This window comes from Vulpes lagopus, chromosome 10, assembly GCF_018345385.1.
Source record: "Vulpes lagopus strain Blue_001 chromosome 10, ASM1834538v1, whole genome shotgun sequence".
Classification (NCBI taxonomy): domain Eukaryota; kingdom Metazoa; phylum Chordata; class Mammalia; order Carnivora; family Canidae; genus Vulpes; species Vulpes lagopus.
Window position 1 is genome coordinate 41265654 of NC_054833.1, and position 20941 is coordinate 41286594.

Here is a 20941-nt window from a genome sequence, read left to right on the forward strand (position 1 = left end):
CTGGTAAAATATATGTGATAAACTTCTGTATCCTTTGCCCAAGTTAAAATGAATGAAAATATATATATTCTAATCTTGTGTAGTGCATGTGGTGATAGCTACCCCTGGAAGAATCCTGGATCTTATCAAGAAAGGAGTAGCAAAAGTTGATCATGTCCAGATGATAGTATTGGATGAGGTAATGTCTCTTCATTTGGAAGTACTATTCTGTGCTTTGTTTATAACTGCCAGTGAATGAAGCAAAAGCTCTTTGTGTTTGTGAACCTCTTATAAATGCATGACTCTTGTCAATTCAAACTAATTCACTTACAAAATATGTTTTGCCCACTAAGGCAAAAGATGGTAGGCATTTATAGGAATAGTTCAGCCTTGTATCTCTTTCTTAGGGATGCCAGATTGTAAGTTTTGTTTTTATATTTCAAGAGAAGGAGTTGTTGAATATCTCAAAGCCAAGTTCATTCTAAATCTCATTCCAATCAGTGATGCATCTTAAAAAGCATGTAACTTCTTTAACTCCTCTTTAGTATATCCTACTTTGTATTGTTTGGTTTTTCGTCTCTGGTATATTTGCTAATCTCACCAGATTGTGTTTTTTAAGAACTTACTAGACTCTACATTTTTGGGATCTGGCAATGTTTTTTTTTTTGTTTTTTTGTTTTTTTTTTTTTTTTAATTTATTTTTTATTTTTTATTTTTTTTATTTTTTAAATTTATTTATGATAGTCACACAGAGAGAGAGAGAGGCAGAGACATAGGCAGAGGGAGAAGCAGGCTCCATGCACCAGGAGCCCGACGTGGGATTCGATCCCGGATCTCCAGGATTGTGCCCGGGGCCAAAGGCAGGCGCCAAACCGCTGCGCCACCCAGGGATCCCCCGGCAATGTTTTTATATATATCCTGTATCTGTGTTAATGTTTTTGAAATAAAATTATTTTCCTCTTTGGTGTTTTAGATAGCTAGATCAGGTCATTCATAGTCTAATTGGGAGAGAATTTTTATCTTTGAATAATGAGAAGTACTGTTATTTAGTCACTATGTGCTAGCACTAAGTACATATTTTTTTCATTTGCTTTTTATGACTCTGTAAGGTAGGTATTCTATAAAGCAGTTATAGTGAACATTCTAATTTTAAAGTTTTGGAAACTGCTGAAGTAATAGGTGGTTAAATAACCTACCAACATAGCTAATAAGTGAAGGAAGGAGACAAGATTTCAAGCCACGTAGTTTAGCTCTGCAGATTGTAGTCTCAACCACATTAAGAGTTTGTTAGGCGAACAAAGATTATGTCTGTCTAGGGTTTTCTCTTTCTTCTAGAATATGATGTTACAGATTTTCCCCCTTCTGAATCACTGCAAATGTGTCTTGGTTTCATTGGAGTAGGTAGTATTGTAGAGTAGTGTTTACTAGAGGAATATTCCATGAATGCTCTTGTGGGATGATACCTTATTAACCAAAGGCCTTGGACACTAATTGTTTTTGAAATTGTCTTTTCTTTGTACCGTAGGCAGATAAGTTGCTGTCACAGGATTTTGTGCAGATAATGGAGGATATTATTCTCACGCTACCTAAAAACAGACAGATTTTATTATATTCCGCTACTTTCCCTCTTAGTGTACAGAAGTTCATGGTGAGTATAAATCTGTACTTGGAAGCAGTGCCATTCTGTTGCCCACGAATATACCATTATTCATAATTACATCTTGTTTTCAGTCTTTATGCTGATTACTTCAAGTTTTTTTTTGTTTTTGTTTTTAAAGATTTTATTTATTCATGAGAGACAGAGAAAGGCAGAGACACAGGCAGAGGGAGAAGCAGGCTTCCTGCAGGGACCCTGATGTGGGACTCCATCTGGGACCAGGATCAGGCCCTGAGGCAAAGGCAGACGCTTAACCACTGAGCCACCCAGGTGTCCCTGATTACTTAAAGTTTTTGGCTCTTCTGCCAGCTAATCCATTAAGGTTTTTGTGCATAAATTAACTGATTTTTTAAAAACAATAATAGTTCTTTGATTAAATTATTTATTCGCCTAGCATTCGGTGTCAGGCTGACATGGCCATTGATCCTGGATAAATTGATTACAGTGTAATCCTAAATACAAAGTACAAAATAGGAATTTAACTACATATCTGAATGTTAGTTTTTCCTATGAGATTAACCTGATGGAGGAACTAACTTTGAAGGGAGTAACCCAGTACTACGCCTATGTAACTGAGCGCCAAAAAGTACACTGCCTCAACACACTTTTTTCCAGGGTAAGTAATAGGCTTCAGTTGCTGAATATTACCCATTACTTAACCCCAGTAAAACAGTTGTGTTTTCCCACCATTTTCAATGTAAAAACAGTCCATAGCTTTTCCTAAAAGGTAGTTTTGGTTGTTGATCTGAAGTTGATACTGTATGATTGAGATCAGAGACACGTTTAATTAAATTCTAAAATAATTTGACCTTAATTATAGTAGATCCTTACTAGCATATTTTGTATTTGCACATTTAGCTACATGCCAAAATTTATTTGTAACCCTACAACTAATACTTAAGTGCTTTTGAAGTCATTTGGATACTAGCAACAGGATAGAAAATACCAGCTGTTGTGTATATTCCCAGCTGAGATTGAACAAAGTGACACACTGCCTTCTTGTTTCAACTCTCATAAATATGTCTTTTTCACAGTCTGTGCCACTTTAATGCTGCATTTTTTGCTTTTTTGGTTTATTTCATGGTCCATTGCTCCTAAGCGAAAGAAGACTGATGCGCTTTGCAGAGAAAATGTATATTGGATAAACCTCATACAGACAGGAGTTAACAATGTTGGCCATGAGTAAATAAGGTGTCTTTGTATAGTAACACACATAAAACAGGGTTATCGATTGACTGATGAAAAACTTGTGAGGATATTATTAACTATTATTGTGAGGATTATTATTATTATTAGAGGCTCACAGGAACCTTACCCCGTATCTCTACTATGAGCAGAGGTTCTATATTCATGCTTTCAGTGTTTGTAGCAACTTTGTAGAACAGAAATCCTGTAAGTAATGAGAATTGAATGTGTTTTAATCTTGTTGGCTATTATGTGGCTCTTACTAAGCATACTTTCCTATAACTTATCTGCACCTAGTAAATAAATGAGTATGGTTTTACATCTCTTGTTATCATGAGATTCTAAGTCTTAGATCATGTTTTTAACATTTGTCAGTCAATATTTTCAAGATTTGGCAAAGTAAATGATGAAAGTGTTGTTTTTCTCATGTTGTTCCTCCTCCCTCTCCACCCCCCGCAAATGCTCAGCTTCAGATAAACCAGTCGATCATTTTCTGTAACTCCTCTCAGCGAGTTGAATTGCTAGCCAAGAAGATTTCTCAACTGGGTTATTCTTGCTTCTATATCCATGCTAAAATGAGGCAGGTGAGTATAAAATCAGAACTTGTATGTGGATTTTTAAAAATCTTTTTTTTTAATATTTCTTGGATTTTTGTTTTATTTTAATGCCCCTCCATATGCCCTAAGTTGAAGAATAAATTATTCCTTAATAGCCAAAAGACCTTTGATTTTTAACCCCTGGAGTTCAGTTTTCTTTTTTTTTTTTTTTTTTTTTTTTTTTTTTTTTTTTTTTTTTTGGAGTTCAGTTTTCTAACTAGATAATCGGGGGTATACATAACTCTTACAAGGTTGTCAGGAAGATTGAGATAATGTATACATGAGTACTTCATAAGCTGTCACATATGATTCAAATATGAGATTTTATTCCCTGCTTTCCCCAAGTAATGTAGATTTGCACTGTTTATTACAGTAACCACTGGTCTCATGTGGCAATTTAAGTGAGTTAAAATTAAATAAAATTTAAAATTTAGTTGCTCTGTCATACTAATCACATTTCAAGTGTCATGTTTCATGTGACTAGCAGCTACAGTTTTGGAAAGTACAGATATAGAACATTTCCATCATTGCAGAAGGTTCTATTGGAAAACATTGTTGTAGATTTTTAATTTATGTACCTCTTCAGCCCATATGTTTTTTTTCTTTATTTGCCTTAAGGATGCAATCTCTAAATTTCATAATTTGACTTAACAGTTTAAATAAAATTCAAAACTATAAAAACATTGGTGTTGTGTGTGGTAGTTAAACATTGAAATTCTGTGAAAACAGTTTCTGTAGACTAACAGATTAAGAATTTGAGTTAATCAGCTCAACTTTGGTTTTCAAAGAAGGTTATTAATGGATCAGATACCACCATGTAGATCCTAATATTAGAAATTGTCACAGGAAATGAATGTGTTAAGCGGTAGAGAATATTTCAGAATGGAAGAACGATGCTTTGAAAGACCAGCCACTAGATTTGTCACTTTTGCTAGAATTGTTATGCATGTGTTTTTCATTTTTGTTTTTTAATTGAAAAGTAAATTTTGAGGGTGCCTGGGTCGTTCTGTCAGTTAAGCATCTGACTCTTGATTTTTGCTCTTGTCATGATCTCAGGTTTGTGACACTGAGCCCTACACTCAGTGAGGAGTCTGCTTGAGATTCTTTCCCTCTGCCACCCCCCTCCCTTCGTGTGCTCTCTCAAATTAAAAAAAAAAAATTTGATGGGGGATCCCTGGGTGGCGCAGCGGTTTGGCGCCTGCCTTTGGCCCAGGGCGCAATCCTGGAGACCCGGGATCGAATCCCATGTCGGGCTCCCGGTGCATGGAGCCTGCTTCTCCCTCTGCCTATGTCTCTGCGCCCCCCCCTCCACCCCCCCCCCCCGTGTGTGACTATCATAAATAAGTAAAAATTTAAAAAAAATTTTTTTTTTGTTTTGTTTTGCATACACTAACTAGAAAGACAAATAGTGTTTGGTCAAGCCAAACTTTTGTCATCTTGTTTGAAATGTTTTAAAAATGGCTCAGTTAAGCATCTGCCTTCAGCTTAAGTCATGATCCCAGAGTCCTGGGATCAAGCCCCAAGTCAGCAGAGAGCCTGTTTCCTCCTTCTCCTCCTTATTTGTGCTCTCTATCATTATCTATCTCAAATACATAAAATCTTTTTTAAAACCCCTTTTTTTTTTTAACACAGGCAGAAAGAGAAGCAGGCCCCATGCAGGGAGCCTGATGTGGGACTCCATCCTGGAACTCCAGGATCACACCCTGAGCTGAAGGCAGACGCTCAACCGCTGAGACACCCAATTTTTTTTTTTTTTCCAATTTTTTTTTTTAATGGATATACAAAAATGTGAAAGTTGTCATTTTGGGGCACCTGCATGACTCAGTTGGTTGTGTCTGCCTTCAGCTCAGGTCATGATCCCAGAATTCTGGGATTAAGCCCACATTGGGCTCCCTGCTCATTCTCCCTCTTTTTCTCAAATAAATAAAATCTTTTAAAAAAAAGAAGAAAAGAGAGAAAGAAAGGGAAAAAAAGTACCTTTGGCTCAGGTCAGGATCCCAGGGTCCTGGGATCAAGTCTTGAATTAGTCTTCTTGGCAGGGAGCCTGCTTCTCCTTCTGCCTATATTATTCTCTGTCTTTCATGACTTAATAAATGAAATCTTTTTAAAAAGGGGACACCTCAGTGGCTCAGCAATTGAGCGTCTGCCTTTGGCTCAGGACATGATCCCAGGGTCTGGGATCAAGTCCCGAATCAGATTCCCTGAGGGGAGCCTGCTTCTCCTCTGTATCTCTGTCTGTCTCTCTCTTTCTGCATCTCTCATGAATAGATAAAATCTTTTTTAAAAAAAATCTTTTAAAAAAACAGCTAAGATAAATGGTGCATAAAGATACGAGTAGATGTTTGGGAGTTTTTTTTTTTAAAGATTTTATTTATTTGAGGGTGCACACAAGCACAGGGGAGAGAACAAAACTGGGTCTCTGCTGAGCATGAAGCCCAACATGGGACTCAATCTCTGGTATCGTGACCTGAGCTGAAGGCAGAGACTTAACCAACTGAGCCACCTGGGCACCCCTGTAGATGTGTTTTAGTTGCTTATTAATACCTGTGGGAAACTAATTGATGATTAACTTTTTTTCTTTTGTTTTTAACTTATAGCTATTGAATTTATTTATCTCTCATCTGTGTGTATTTTGGGTATATAAGACTGTTTGGGTAGGAGAAATCAGTGATGGGAAACTTAGATCTGTGCTGTATGAGTTTTAAAAAGCAAATGCATTACTTTGTTCCTAGGAACATCGAAATCGTGTATTTCATGATTTCCGAAATGGCTTATGCCGCAATCTTGTTTGCACTGGTAAGATTTTCCTTTATCTGTTGTTCTTCTGGGTCTGCTCTGCTTTCTCTGTCCATATCTCCCAAAAGAGTCTATGACAAGAATTCAGCTCGCCCTAATGCCATTTCTAGAATTTCTGAAATTGAGAATAAGCTATAGTTAATTCCTGAAATTAGTTTTCAAATCTGAAACTGTGGAATACTTGTTCTGGCACTCATACCTCATCTCTGTCTTTTAAACTAGTTTTGGGACTTGTGTGTTTTCTGAATTTTAGCATACAAGAATGAGTTAATATGTACTGTATGCAAAATAAGTTACATTTAGAAATTTTGGTGTATTTCAGTACACAAAGAAAAGCAAACTGGGGAGGCAGGTGGACAATCAGATGAGACAAAAAGCAGATGGATTGAGTATCCTCCTATCTCTACACTGGAAGTATAATCTTAGTATTGGTATGAGAATAATCATCTAAATTAGGCTTCTAGGTAGAAAGAGCCTAGAATTTTCTTTATTATTATTATTTTTAGTTTAGGTATACATAGAAATATAAGAATTATAAGAACATTCGATGAATTTTTGCACATATACACACCCATATAACTAGCACCCAGATCAAAATTTTAGAATATTATACAATTCAGATTTTAAAAATACTGCTATAGAGAAATAAACTCCAGATTTATACTAGCAGAATATTGAATTTGCTGACTTACAAAAGGACTGTTGGATATCCTGGGTGTTTCCAGTTTATCTTGTTTCTCTGCCTTGTATCTAAGAGGACAGTACAGCTATGAATTATTACATTTATGTTTACTTTATCAGCACTTCTAACTTTTGTATTTGAAGTACTCAAATGTAAAATATCTGATTTGGTGGAAAAGATACTAGGCTCCTAGAATTTTAAGATTGGAGTTCAAGTCCTACCCTTTTTAACCTGTAATTATATGACCTTAGACAAGTCCTACTTTTCTTTGATGTCTTTTTTTTTAATCTGTAAAATGAGAATGCCTTAAACTGAATTCTGCCCAAATATCTGTTGTTTATTCAAAAATAGTTTTTGATATTCAGCATACATTTATTTACTCTTTGCCAGGTATTTAGTTAGCTTGGTACTGAAAAACTACGTTACTCCTCAGTTTTTTGTATATTTTACCACAATTTAAAAATTTTAAATACTGTCTGCAGTTGAAGATCTATAATCTAGAAGATGAACTAGTTCATTGGTGAGAGGTTAAGTAAATTCAGAATATGTAAACTTAGTTTGTCATTAAATAATACTGAATAATGTGTATAAAGTGTATAAATAAATACATGGAAAGTATCACTTTTTATTTCAAGGAACAGTGGTTTAATCAGATTTAAAAGATAACATTAAGAGTCTAAGGCAGGCCCTGCAACCTTTTCTCTAAAGTGCCAGATATAGTAGATATTTTAGACTTTGTGTACCATATGGTCTCTGTTACAAGTTATTCAGCTCTGCCATTGTAGCTCAAAAGCACCCTTAAACAGTACATGAACATATGGGTATGGTCCTGTGACAGTAAAACTTAATTTATAGAAACAGGCTTTGGGCTGGATCTACAAGGGAGTAAAAGTAATTTGCAAATGTGAGGTATGTGTAGTAAGTAATCCTAAATTTTCTTAGGAAAGGAAATTAGCTATAGTGATCTGAAAAGAGATGGAATTTTAACTGGCTGTATAAACTAGATAACTTTTAGACTTGCAGAAGGAGTTGTAAGTTAGGGATTGGCATCAAACCTGATCCATAGAAGGCTTCAAGAAAATACGTTTAAGAAAGAATAAATAGATGAATTTCGTGGAGATGAAGGTTTGATAAGACTTGTCAGAGAACTGTGTTAGGACCAAAGTATAGAGTGCAGGACCTCCTATGTCAATTTTAATTTTATCTGGAGGCAATTTAAAAGAATGAGTTATAAGTTGAAAGCAGTATTTTAGAAATACTGGTCACTGTCCTGGATTATTTTGGAGGGTGGAGCTGATAGAAGTGCTGGAATTTGTCTATTGTAATTGTCTTTTCTTGTAGTTTTCAAAGCCTAAATCAGCACAGTAATTGTTGGACTAGAAAAGTAAAGAGGTGGTCTTGTGCTTGCCTCAGACTTGTAAATCACCTAGTAGAATGAAATGAATGAATTTAAAAAGTATAAATAATGACTACAAGTGGATTATCTTGCTTTTGATGTATTCTTGGTTATACAACAGTTTTTAATCTATTTGAATATTGGATTACATACTAAAAAGTAAATGAAAATTACTCCTGAGACATATAGGAGTTTATAGTTTACCAGTCATTCTGACTTCTTCTTTCTCTTGTAGTTACCTTATACTATTTTTAAAAACTTTATGGGACTAGGAAAGGTAATTTGCTGGCTAAAAGTTAATACAATAATGAGCATGAAACATAATGCTAGTTTGCAAGCACATTTGAATTACTGAATGAAATGACTAAAACTTAAGTTGCACAAGAAATACATGTTAAGGTGTATTATGGTACAAAGACATGCCTAAATTGAAAGATGTGATGGAGATTCTTTCTTTTTCTTTTAAGATTTGTTTACCCGAGGTATTGATATACAAGCTGTGAATGTGGTAATAAACTTTGACTTCCCAAAGCTGGCAGAGACCTATCTCCATCGTATTGGAAGATCAGGTAAGGAAAAGGAAGATGTTCTTCACAGGAGTGTTTTGAGAAGTATAATCACTAAATTCTGTTCTTTTGTGAACACTGTAGTTTTGTGAACACTACACTAGAGTGTAGTAACAATGAGAACAGTGAATTAAAATTTAGTTTTTTTATTTCTAATTTTTCTAGAGCATTTAAGAAAAGTTAAAATATTTTGACTGTATGCTGGAATTGATAGAAAATTCACAAATGAGATCCTCACTTTTCTTATTAGGTAGTGCAGTCTGTACTGTTTAGTATCTGTATTTTGGCAACTTTTGACACAAATGAGCCTCTTTTATCATTTGAAAAAGGCCTATAAATAGGGTACTGCTTTGGGCTGTGAAATCTGAAGGCATGGTGGTGTGTATATGAGACCTTAAGTGGTTTTATACACTGAGAATGGGACTGAACAAAACTGTTAATAATCTGGTATGCTTTTGCCACTGAGAGATTTGCACATACATATCGATTCTAATATTTAACTCCTTTTTTAAAAATTGATTAATGTTTTTTCATTAGGTCGCTTTGGTCATCTTGGCTTAGCCATCAACTTGATCACATATGATGATCGCTTCAACCTGAAAAGTATTGAGGAGCAGCTGGGAACAGAAATTAAACCGATCCCAAGCAACATTGACAAGAGCCTGTATGTGGCAGAATACCACAGCGAGCCCGTGGAGGACGAGAAGCCCTAACAAGCATGTGCGTACTCTGCACAGCGCTAGGGAGCATAGTGGTGAAAGAAAGGAAAGAAAGCAAGATCCTCCTTCCTGGAGGAAATTTGCTGTTACACCACACGTACTAGCAGAGACAGCGTAGAACCTGTTGGCATGAATGATGGTAAACCGGGTGTGCTTGGGGGAAGTTGTGGTCTCCTGAGAGAATCCATGGATACTGTTCTTGAATGCAGTTTTCCTGTATGATGTGATCCATGAGCAGTACTTAAGACAAATCCAGACTTCAAAATAAAGCAAAGTAGAATCTTTTTCTCAGCAACTTGAAGATGAAAATAATTTTTTTTGGTCTTTTATCAGCCGTTCTTCTTTTGTTAGTATCACTCTTAATTTCTACTGGATGTTGTAGTAAATCAAGATAATTACCTGAAGTACCTCGTTGCCAAATGTGTAATCAGGTTGTGAGGATAATTGTCTTTTTTTAAATACCCACTCTGGTTTCCTGTACCACTCTCTCTTTTCATTGGTGGACTATTGGGCTTTGCTAGCAGTGCTCAAAAGAAGACCCAGCATCAAGGAATTCAGGCTGTTTTGCAGTTTTTTCCAAGGGAAGTCTTTTATTTGAGAGGTGGTAATTTTTACATTACCAATGAGTATTTTACCTGTTTTTTTTGTGTGTGTGTGTTTTTTTAAGATTTTACTTATTTAAGACAGCACAAGCAGGGTGGGGGAGGGACAAGCAGACTCCCTGCAGAGCAGCAGCCGCCACCCCCCCATCCCTACCCCCACCCCCCCCACCACCTCTCACCCCTGTGACCTGAGCCAACCTATGCGATGCTTAATCGTGGAGCCCCATAAGCCTGTTATTCTAAGTTTCTGAATTACTCTTCACTTTAGTTTTCTTTCTTTCTTCTCCCCCCCCCCCCCCACCCCCTTAAATGTCAAACAAAATCCTCAGGCTAATATAAAAGTAGCCAATGTTTGCTGGTATCCTGGCAAGCTATCAAATTTGTGGATGTTTAAAAAAAAATAGTTTCAATTTATTAAAAAAAAAAAAAGATAAAAATAAATAAATAAAATAAAATAGTTTCTTTTTTTTTTTTTTAAAGATTTTATTTATTATGAGAGACAGAGAGAGAGAGAGACAGAGACACAGGCAGAGAGAGAAGCAGGCTCCGTGCAGGGAGCCCAACACAGGACTCGATCCCAGGTCTCCAGGATCACACCCTGGGATGAAGGCAGTGCTAAACTGCTGAGCCACCCGGGCTGCCCAGTTTCTCTTGATTTAACTGTTTTGGATATCAGAATTTAGAGGCTCTTGCTCTATCTCTGGGATTCCTAGCAGAAATGCCTTAATCCTAAGTGGATTCTACAGCAGGCAAAGGCTCAGTAGAAGCCACTCCACAGAGCATTTGAGATGGAGATTGTGAAAACCTAGGTATCTTGGTTCATATTGTCTTCACAAAAGTTAATTTTAGATTTCTTCCTTCTTCCTTTAGGCTTTCACAAACTACAGAAGGCTCGTTTGGATCTGTGACACATCGTTTGGGGGGGATGCTCTTCTCTTTGTGGGTTTTTCATCTTCTTTTATTTTGGAACTATGAAGACTTAAAAGAGCTCAGACATTTTTTTCTTTTTTTTAACTGGTGAAGAGAAAAAGCTGAAAAGAAGGAATTTACCTTTTTTGTTCCACTTGTTTGCACTGTGTGCTGACTGAACATTAGTTGCACTAACTGCTGGTTTTTAAAAAATATTTTCTGGGGAAGGGGGACAAGGAAGGAGGAGAAAGAAGAGAAGGGGAGAAACCCTAAAAAGAGAAGAATCTTGATGAACACACAAGCTTGTCTACAATTTCAAAATTCTCCAACAGCTGACTCTTGAGTGCATTTCAACTTCTCCCTAATTACTCATCCGTTTTTTAAGCCTGAAGAGCTTATTACTTATTTGTGCGAAGTGCCTTATGCTATGAGACCATTCAGAATATCATCTTTTAGACACAGCCCAAGAAATCAACAATAGTAGTTCTTTCCTTTTTTTATTTTTTTTTCCTTCCTATCTTTTTAAAATTTTTGTCTTTTCATTTTGATTTCAAGTTGGAGTCTCTCTCTTCCCTTTTTACCCGATACTCAAGCCCAGGGCTGGAAGATGACACGTATTAGTAATGTTAAACACCATTCTCTTTTTCTTTATGTGGAGGAGTTGATATGCAACTGCAGTTCATCCGCACTGTAAATACATGTATTTAAAAAAAAAAAAAACAATCCCAAGTAAAAATTTCTTCTGGGCTGAGTAGATTACAACATCATCGCTCCCAAAGGAAAGAGCAGTCTATCATTGCAGGAGCCATATGACAAGCCTTTGTGCTCTATAGCAGAACACTAAAGACTGGTTTACATACGCTTCCATTAGCAGTTATGGCACTTGATGTGTAGACATGTCAGAGCCTTGACCCTCTTTCCTCTGTGGCAAAGCGTGTCCCATAGAAAATTGGGTGTGTATACTTGTATAAACTTTGTAAATAAGTTTTTTTCTGGGTTCATATATATATATACATATATATATATTTTTTTTTTGGATGAAGGTTGCTGGGATTAAGGGGATTAGAATGATTATGGGAGCAGCTAAAGATGAGAGGGGCTCAGTTTTCCGCAACACTAAATTCTAAAAAGTACTTTGGCCTCTAGTAGAGAGAGCAGACCTCTGTGGTGACCCTGTGTTGGAAGAGGGACCTGGAAGTCTGGGATTTATTGTTTGCTGCCACACTGTATCATCTAATACCTTTGGAGAACACCTGCCAGAGAGAGCAAAGAAACTTCAGAAACCTATAACTCAAGATGTTATTTTTGAGAAGCTCTCTCTGATTTTGCTTCTTCCTCCCCTTTTAAAGAAAGTTTGAGGAACTTTTCAAGCTCAGCAAAAGGGGACAAAGATTAATCTCCCTTGCAGTGTGGAAATTCAGTTGCGTGGCAGTGTCTAAGCAGTATATGTACAAAGCATGGATTTTGCATTTCAGAATATTAGCCAGTACCAGCTTTGGTAATGTTAGCAGTTCTGGAGCTTACTTTCTGTGGATCACTTCCTGTACTGTGTAAGTGTGTTGCCCTCTGCCCACCTTGATACATAAACTTGCAGGAATGGGCAACTCCTGAGAGCTGTTAACTTTCATGCTAAAGAAAGCTGCTTGCCATCCTCTTGCTTTGTGACAAGAATTATCTGTCATTTTGCATTGTAAATTGCTGGCAAATGCTTTACAGTCAATAGTGTTGCTTTAAATTGTGCCCCTCCCAACATGCTTGATGTTTGGCCTGATCTCCAGGCAAAAGGAGTGAGATGAATCAAAACCAGTGAACTTTTTTTTTTAAATGTTTTTAATTCCCTTTTAACCCAGTGTACTAGGTCAATCAGGAGGCATCTAGGGTTTAAAAAAAAAAAAAGCAAAAAATGAAAAAAATTTGTTTTCCATATTCCATTTTTTCGAAACCCTAAAATATTACAAGAGAAGTCCTGCATATGCTTTCGTGCTTAACTCGTGGATAAAGAAATCAATTACTCAAAGTTGCTTTTTTTTTTTTTTGACTCTTGCGTAGTTCTAAGCAAAACTATTTTGTGACTCACCCAAAACTCCTTAGGATTAAAATCCTACAGATGCCTCCTGATAAGACATAGCCCTAACTCCTTAAAAAATCTGTAGCAAGAGCTGCACAGTACAAACCCAAAAAGAATAAGCTCATTTATTTGGTATCCAAGCTATGTTCTATCCAGCCAATGTTGGTTACTAAATACAAGCCCTAATTAAGAAAATAACTCTTTTCCAGGGAGGGGTGGGTGGGGGAGGGAATTTAGAAGGCATCAACTTTTGACCAAAAATATCTTGCCCTTGTACTGATGCAGCTCTCTCTTTCTTCCCCACCTCTGGCGAGATAAGAGGGATCATTCATTATAGAAGAAAAGCAAGAAAGGCTTGTAAATGCAATTTGATATCTCGCTAGAGAGAGAGTAGGTGACAAAAACAGCGCAGTCTCGTTTGCTATCCTCAGACTGTGCCCGGTGCCACATGCCTGTGGGTCCCTCTTAAAGCACAGACTTAATTGAAAGTATTACTGAAGTATATAGCCTCTGATGAGGAGTGGCACTTAAACTATCTGGGACACCACTATTGGACACAGTTCTGTAGAGGCAGCTGTCCAGTTTTGGTGCTGGACTCTTGAATAGGAATTATTAAATGGAAAGATGCTCTAAGGACTAGGTCAAGGCCTAGTCTTTTTTTTTTTTCCTTTTTTTTAAGTCCCCCCTCACTATAAGAAGCATTGTTATTAGAAATTGTTTTTGTGTTCTTTCCACTATTGGGTGTCTGTTTTCAGTAATGGTAATATTTTTTCCAGTGATTCATTTGGATGAAACTTTTCCCTATTTTTAATATTTAAATTATGTCCAACTCACGGTTTTGCCTGTGGTTGTAGTTGTGTAATAGGTTATGGACTGTTACACACCTTGCTGCCTCTGGGCCTGTGTTTTGTTTTTCTCTTCCCATACATTCCAACGGAGAAACTTTCTTGTCTTTCCCTTGGGAACAGAATAATCTAAGGGAGAAGCAAATCTAAATATATTTCTCAATTATTTTCACGTTGGCCCCAGCATCATAATATGGGTGGGCCCCAATGGCTAAGGGGCGGGGGGGGGGGGGGGAGGAATTGGTTATCAGTATTTGTTTTCAGAATGAGATGGGAGCATCTTTCCTTTGCTGTGTGCTTTGTGTTTGATACCATCATGGTTGAGTTAGAACCAGACAACTCAACACAAAGCCTTGAGTGTGAATTTGTTGGAATCAAAACATCTCATTCTGATCACTTGGTTTCATTTGGGTTTTTTTTGTTGTTTTTTTTTTGTGTTTTTTTTTTGTTTTGTTTTGTTTTTTTTTTTAATAGGGGTGGGAGGGAGGTTACTATGCCCCAAAAGGGAGGGTGTCTGCACTAAGGATTTAGAAACACTTTGAAAACTCATAACCTCATCAGAAATGGCCTTTAGCCACACTCCTGACCTAGATGAGTACAAAAAGATGAAATGATTTTTGGGAATTAAGCCATTTATTTTAATTTGCTACTTTTTTCAGTGTTCTGTGTATCTTAAAAATTGTTACTGTGGAATCATTTTCTGACAAAATACTTTTGTCAAGCAAAATTTTTGGCTTCATGGGAGCTGAAGTCCGTCAATGTTTTGGTGAAATTAAGTGGACTTTGGTGAGCTTATAGTTCTACTTTATATCCTTAAAGATATGTTTTTTAAAACTCCACAAAAAAATCTCTGGTCTAAAAACTCATCTTTGGGGTAAAGAGTTAAGTGTCCAAAGGTTACAACAGTTCATGAGGTTAGAGGGAGCTAGCCTGGCACCTGGACTCTGCCCCTCCACAGCTGACAGATTCCAGCAGAAGTGTGTTTAAATTCTCCAGTAGACAGTACTGGGCAGGGCAAGGGAGGGGGTAGGGCTGGGTTATTAAGATACAGGCTTCTGTATTTTAACCAATGGTTGTGGGGGAGGGGTGCCTGGAGAAAACAAAGTCACTTCCCTTTTTTGAAACAAAACTAAAACTTGAAAAAAATTATTTTTGTTTAGTAAAAATGGGGTAGAATTCCAATGTCCCTAGCCACAAGGGACCAGTTCCACTGAGAAATGAACAGTGGGGACTCAAAAATTTGAAAACATTTGGGGAAAGGGAAAATTGGCTTTCTGTTAATTGGCAAATGTTCCAGTGGGACTCTGTTTTTGTTGGGATGTGTTATGTTGTATGTACACATATATATGGACCAGAGTCTGCTGAGTTTATAAGGTTCAGGAAAAAAATGGTTGATAAAATCTTGGTTTTTGTTAATTTATCTCAATAAAAGCCCACTGGAACTCCAACTGTGTGTGTGCAGTGTGTCTTTAGGCTGTGTTTAGGAATCCTTGTTTGAGAACATTTTACTAAAGTAATGGACCCGGTAAGGCAGTAGGACATTGTCAGCACTGCTCCTGTAAACCAGTTGAGTAAAGATTATTTAAGACTGAACCTACCTATGAATGGAATGTGTGCAAAGAAGTGCAAGATAACTGATGAAAGAAATCAAAAGACCTAAGCAAGAAATTCAGACAACTTCAAGTTCAACACAGCCCCTTGTTCTAACCCCAAAAGAAATACTTAGGTATAACTAACAAAATGTGAACAACACTTAATACACTGAAAGCCGCAAAATCTGCTGATGAAAGAAATTGAGAGATGCCATGTTCGTGGATTATAATGCAATAACAATTTTGAAAAAAATTGAAGGGCTTACTGACCTGTTTTTTTTTTTTTAACCTGTTTTCAAGACAACTACACCAAAGTTGTAAATGCAGTTCTTTCACTACATTGTCTATGAAGAAATGTAGGGGGACTTCAACCTTTCAGTCTAAAGAGCAGAGAAGAGATTGCAAAAATTAGTGCCACTGACAGAGACTTGAAACACTAGTCATTCTTACTCTATCTTCAACACACGTTTGGTCTGTGCAGACAACAAATGGATTATAGAGGAGGTATAGTGATTATCATAAACATTATTAGCCAGGTGATTATTTCCATTGCAACTGCTGTTCCAGATGTGTGTTTTTGCTGAAGAAAATCAAATTCTCTGCCACCTGGAATGTAGCTACTGATGAATGTTTTTCCCCCTCTAAACATTGTAAAGGCAAACCTATTTGCAATCAGCTCTCTGGACCAACAGTACAACATGTATGTCAGGCCTCTTTTACTCCTCTAATCTACAGAGACTGATCATCTCTGAATTCTACAGGATATGCGGCCCACTACAATATGGACATGGTGAGCAGAATATAGCATCTACCTGGATACTTTGGTAAAACTCAAGCATGCTAGAGGATAGGAACTAGATTTCACAGAAAATCATGGACTTGCATCAATGAAATTCTAGGGATCCAATGGACCAGGACATGTTGCAACATCTCTTTCTAGGGGTAGGACAAATTGCTACCTCTGGCCTCTCCTACGACTAAGAAGTATAATGCCTAGTGGGCTTTTTTGGAAATTTTTTTAAGATTTTATTTATTCACGAGGGACAGGCAGAGGGAGAAGCAGGCTCCCTAAGGGGAGCCACTTGCAGAATCCCAGGATCACACCCTCAGCCAAAGGTAGATGCTCAACCACTGAGTAACCCAGGCGCCCCTTTGGATTTTGAAGGCAATATATAGTGAGTGTGTCACTCTTTAGTCATTTGCTGAGAAATCAGAATTGTTGCCATTTTTAAGAGTGGTCCAGAACAAGAGAAGGCTCTGCAAAAGGTGCAAGCTGCAATACAGGTTGCTTTGCCACTAGGGCCTTATGATCTAGCAGACCCAATGATCTTGAAGTACGTATGGCAAATAGGGATGCTCGAATAGAGACTTTGGCAGTCTCCTTTCTGTGAATGACAGCACAGTCCTTTAGGATTTTCAAGAAAAGCTATCCTCTGAAGAAAAAGTACTCCTTTTAAGAAACAGTTTCTAGCTTGCTATTGAGCCTTAGGAAGGACTGATTGACCACCAAGCATTCCCAAATTATCTGAATTGCCCATCATAATTGGATGTTGCCTGACTCATCGTCATAAGACAACTTTGGGTTTTGCTTAATTCCCAAGAAAGAAATGCTTCCTCCAGAGAACTCAGCAGAGGTTCCATTAAACTGAAAACTGAGATTGCCACTTAGGACTTGTGCCTGCTTTGTGCTTCTCTTGCTAATGAACCAGCAAGCAGCTTTGTGGTGATTGATCCAAGTTTGAAAGGGGAAATTGGGTTGTGATCACACAAAGAAAGGAAGAAATGTCTGGATTGCAGCAGATACGGGGCTACTCTTAATTTTACCATATAATGTGATAAAAGCTAGTGGAGGGCAGCCCCGCAGGCTCAGCAGTTTAGCACTGCCTTCAGCCCAGGGCATGATCCTGGAGTCCGGGGATAGAGTCCCAGGTCGGGCTCCCTGAGAAGCATGGAGCCTGCTTTTCCCTCTGCCTGTGTTTCTGCCTGTGTGTGTGTGTGTGTGTCTCGTGAATAAATAAAATCTTAAAAAAAAAAAAAAAAGCTAGTGGAAAACTACAACTTAGTGCAGGCTGGACTAATAAGAGCTCAGATTCTACAGGAATGAAGGTTTGGGTCATTCTACCACGCAAGGAATTAGGACTATCCAAGGTACTTGTGCAGGACAAAGGAAATACGGAATGGGTAGTGGAAGAAGGAAGTTACAGATACCATTTATGACCAGTTGTAGAAATGAGTATAACATGAGTATTTCTTATTATAAACTTATCAGGTATGTATCAACTAATTCTTTTTCTCTTCTCTCATTCTACCATCCAAAAAGTATTAATAGAGATGAGAGGGGATTTTGACTTTAGAAAAGGCTTGAACATCACCTGGAAATAATGTGACATAAGAATTTGTATTCTCTTTTGGGGAGATGGTTAGCATGTTCTTGATTTAAGTAGGCTTTGTGCCCAACGTGGAGCTTGAACTCATGACTTCAATATTGGATGCATGCTCTACCAACTTAGCCAAGCAGATATCCCTGTTTTTTTTGTTTTTTTTGATGAACTATGCATGAAGTATGTTAATCAGAAGTATGATTTGCTGTTTATTTGGAAGTTTAATATGGTTAAAAGAGGTGTGACCAAATGTCAGCTTAATATAGGATGGAACTTTGTGGTTTTATAATTTGTCTACAGAGCTAATCTAGATTTACATTTCCCAGAATCCCCTTCCTTCTTTGGGTAAGAGATCAAAGTTGTCCCAATGAAAATTTGCACAAGATTTGGGAGGTGGGACTAAGGCAGCTAACATTAACAATCTGAAGGTCATTGTGGTCAGAGATGCTAGAAAGGTGCCAGAAAGTTCCATTTCCTCTTGCTTTTTTCCCTCGTTTTGCATCCTTGTTCTTGCTCCATGCCCAGCTTTTCCTTACGACTAGTTCTGCTGAATGACAGCAACCCCAGACCACTTGGCTGTGAATTCACAGTGTAGCTATGAAGAGACAACAGCTTTCAATCGTCTATTCCAGTCCCTTCTGTGATCCCATTCCAGCAGCTGATATGCCTCCCAGATTTCCCTGAAAGCACTAACTTGTTCACTAACTTGTACTGAATCTCCCTAGTGTTTAAGAGAGCTGACTGGTGATTTTTCCCCTGGTTTTCCAACACCCTCTTTTGGACCATTATTTCCAGTGTCTCCTCTAGTTATGTAAAGCAGTGACTCTCACACATCAACATGTATCTGAATCACCTGGAAGGCTTTTTAACACGTTTCCTGAGTCTCACCTTCAGAGCTTCTGATTCAGTAGGCCTGTGATGGGGCCTAGATATTTACATTCCTAACAAACTCTCAAGTAATGCTGACAATTGTTGTTGGTTAGGGACCACACTTTGATAACCACTGGAATAAAATTCCTGTAATACAAAGAATTCTTTGTAATATCCACTGTAGTTCTCCTTCCTTGATTTAATTCTGGCCAATACAGAGCCCTAGAGGACATAGGAGAAGAAAAGAAATGTAAAACTATAAATGTGCAATTAGGAACATGCCAGTGGAGGTTGGGGAAAAGGGCTACTGCCTTCCACTTCCTGCCAAAGAAAAAGTAACAGTGACCAGATCTACTCCCTTTCCTGAAACAACCAACCATGGATATGAAGCAATAGTTTTTAAGACACTGGACATCAGCCAGTGAAAGGCAGTGAAACCTAAAGAGGAGAAAGTGAGATAAGCCCTATAGTTATGATCACCAAACTTACTGTCCTGAAAGAGTTTCTGCCATGATGCAGGAAAGGGAGCCAACAAACTGAGTTGAAGAAAGAGTGAATTCTGAGAAGGCGAAGCAGATGGAGTTTACAGGACACGGTACCAGAGAGGAGAGAGCTGCACAGAAAAAGAACTTCAGAGATGTGCTGAGAGTCCTCTAGGGTTTTTCTTTTCTTTTTCTTTTTTTTTTTTTTTTTTTAAAGATTTTACTTATTCATGAGAGACACACACAGAGAGAGGCAGAGACATAGGCAGAGGGAGAAGTAGGTTCCATGCAGGAAGCCCAATATGGGACTTGATCCCAGACTCTGGGATCATGCCCTGAGCCAAAGGCAGATGCTCAACCGCTGAGCCACCCAGGTGTCCCTCCCCTACAGTACTGATCAGCCCAAGCATGTGCAGAAACTACCTGAGGCAGAAGAAAGAACCACTCAAAAGAATTAGGGGGAAGAGTGCCCAATGCTCAAATGGGGTTGGAAGTGTTCTCTTCCCATCAGGCAGATTGGAAAACTTCATGATTCATGGGGCATGGGATAGAGTACTCAGAAAGGTCTTGGCTCAGTAATGGAAAATAGAGTGAGCACAGATATGGTTCCATTTATCAAATCTTAAAAAACAATACCTGAAAGCATCAAACACTTTCCAAATAACCCAGATCGAAGTTCAAGAATATTTATAGGAGTATAAAAACTGTAGCACCCAACAAGGTAAAATTCCTAATATCTGGCAGCTGTTTTTTTTTTAAAAAATATGCCAAAAAAGCAGAAAAGTATGACAGGATAAGGAGAATCATCAGTCAGAACTGACCCAGATATTAGAATTACCAGACAAGGACATTAAAACAATTATAACTCTGTCCCCGATAGTCCAAATTTAAGTAAAGAGAAGATGCTGAAAAATCAAACCAAAAAACAGAAAGAAAAAAATAAAACCCTCCAACTTCTAGAGATAAAAACTACAATGTCTGAGATGAAAATTTTACTGGAGCAGATGGACAGCAGATTAGACACTGCAGAAAAAAAGATGAGTAACCTCGAAGACTTAGCAATAGAGATAATCCAAAATGAAAAAATCTGTTTAATGAACAGATTATCAGTGAGCTATAGAACAATTTCAAGTGGCCTAATATCTGTGTAATATGTGTCCTTAAAGATGGGGAGAAGTAAGGGGTAGAAAAAATTTTTGAAGGAATAATGGCTCAAATTTTAAAAATTTGATTAAAACTATAAACCCACAGATCCAAGAATCTCAATTAAACCTAAGCACAAGAAATATGAAAACTATAAGATATATCATAATCAAATTGCTCAAAACCAAAGATAAAGGAAAATTTATAAGCATCTAGAAACACACACACATGTACAGAGGAGCAAAACTAAAAATGAGAGATTCCTTATCAAAAAAAGCGAGAAGTCAGTAAAGCAATATCTTTAAAGTACTAAAAGAAAAAAACCATTGACCTTGAATTTTATACCCATTAAAATACATTTAAAAATGAAGACTAAATAAATTTTCAGACATACAGAAGCTAAAAGAATTCATTATTACCAGACCCACACTGTAAGAAGTACTAAAGGAAAAGCCAAGATGAAATAAAATCAG

General features: G+C 37.4%; 1 protein-coding gene across 1 annotated transcript in view; it reads left to right on the plus strand.

Annotated features, from left to right (window-relative positions):
• DDX6 (DEAD-box helicase 6) overlaps positions 1-15448 on the plus strand; it is a 34027-nt gene extending 18579 nt beyond the window's left edge. The window contains exons 7-14 of the mRNA XM_041770893.1: positions 84-178; positions 1505-1641; positions 2138-2252; positions 3289-3405; positions 6150-6213; positions 8759-8860; positions 9395-9577; positions 11049-15448. Of these exons, the coding sequence (XP_041626827.1) occupies positions 84-178; positions 1505-1641; positions 2138-2252; positions 3289-3405; positions 6150-6213; positions 8759-8860; positions 9395-9570 (806 nt within the window). The 3' untranslated portion in view covers positions 9571-9577; positions 11049-15448. The remainder of the gene's footprint in view (positions 1-83; positions 179-1504; positions 1642-2137; positions 2253-3288; positions 3406-6149; positions 6214-8758; positions 8861-9394; positions 9578-11048) is intronic.
• The last annotated feature ends 5493 nt before the right edge of the window (positions 15449-20941 follow it).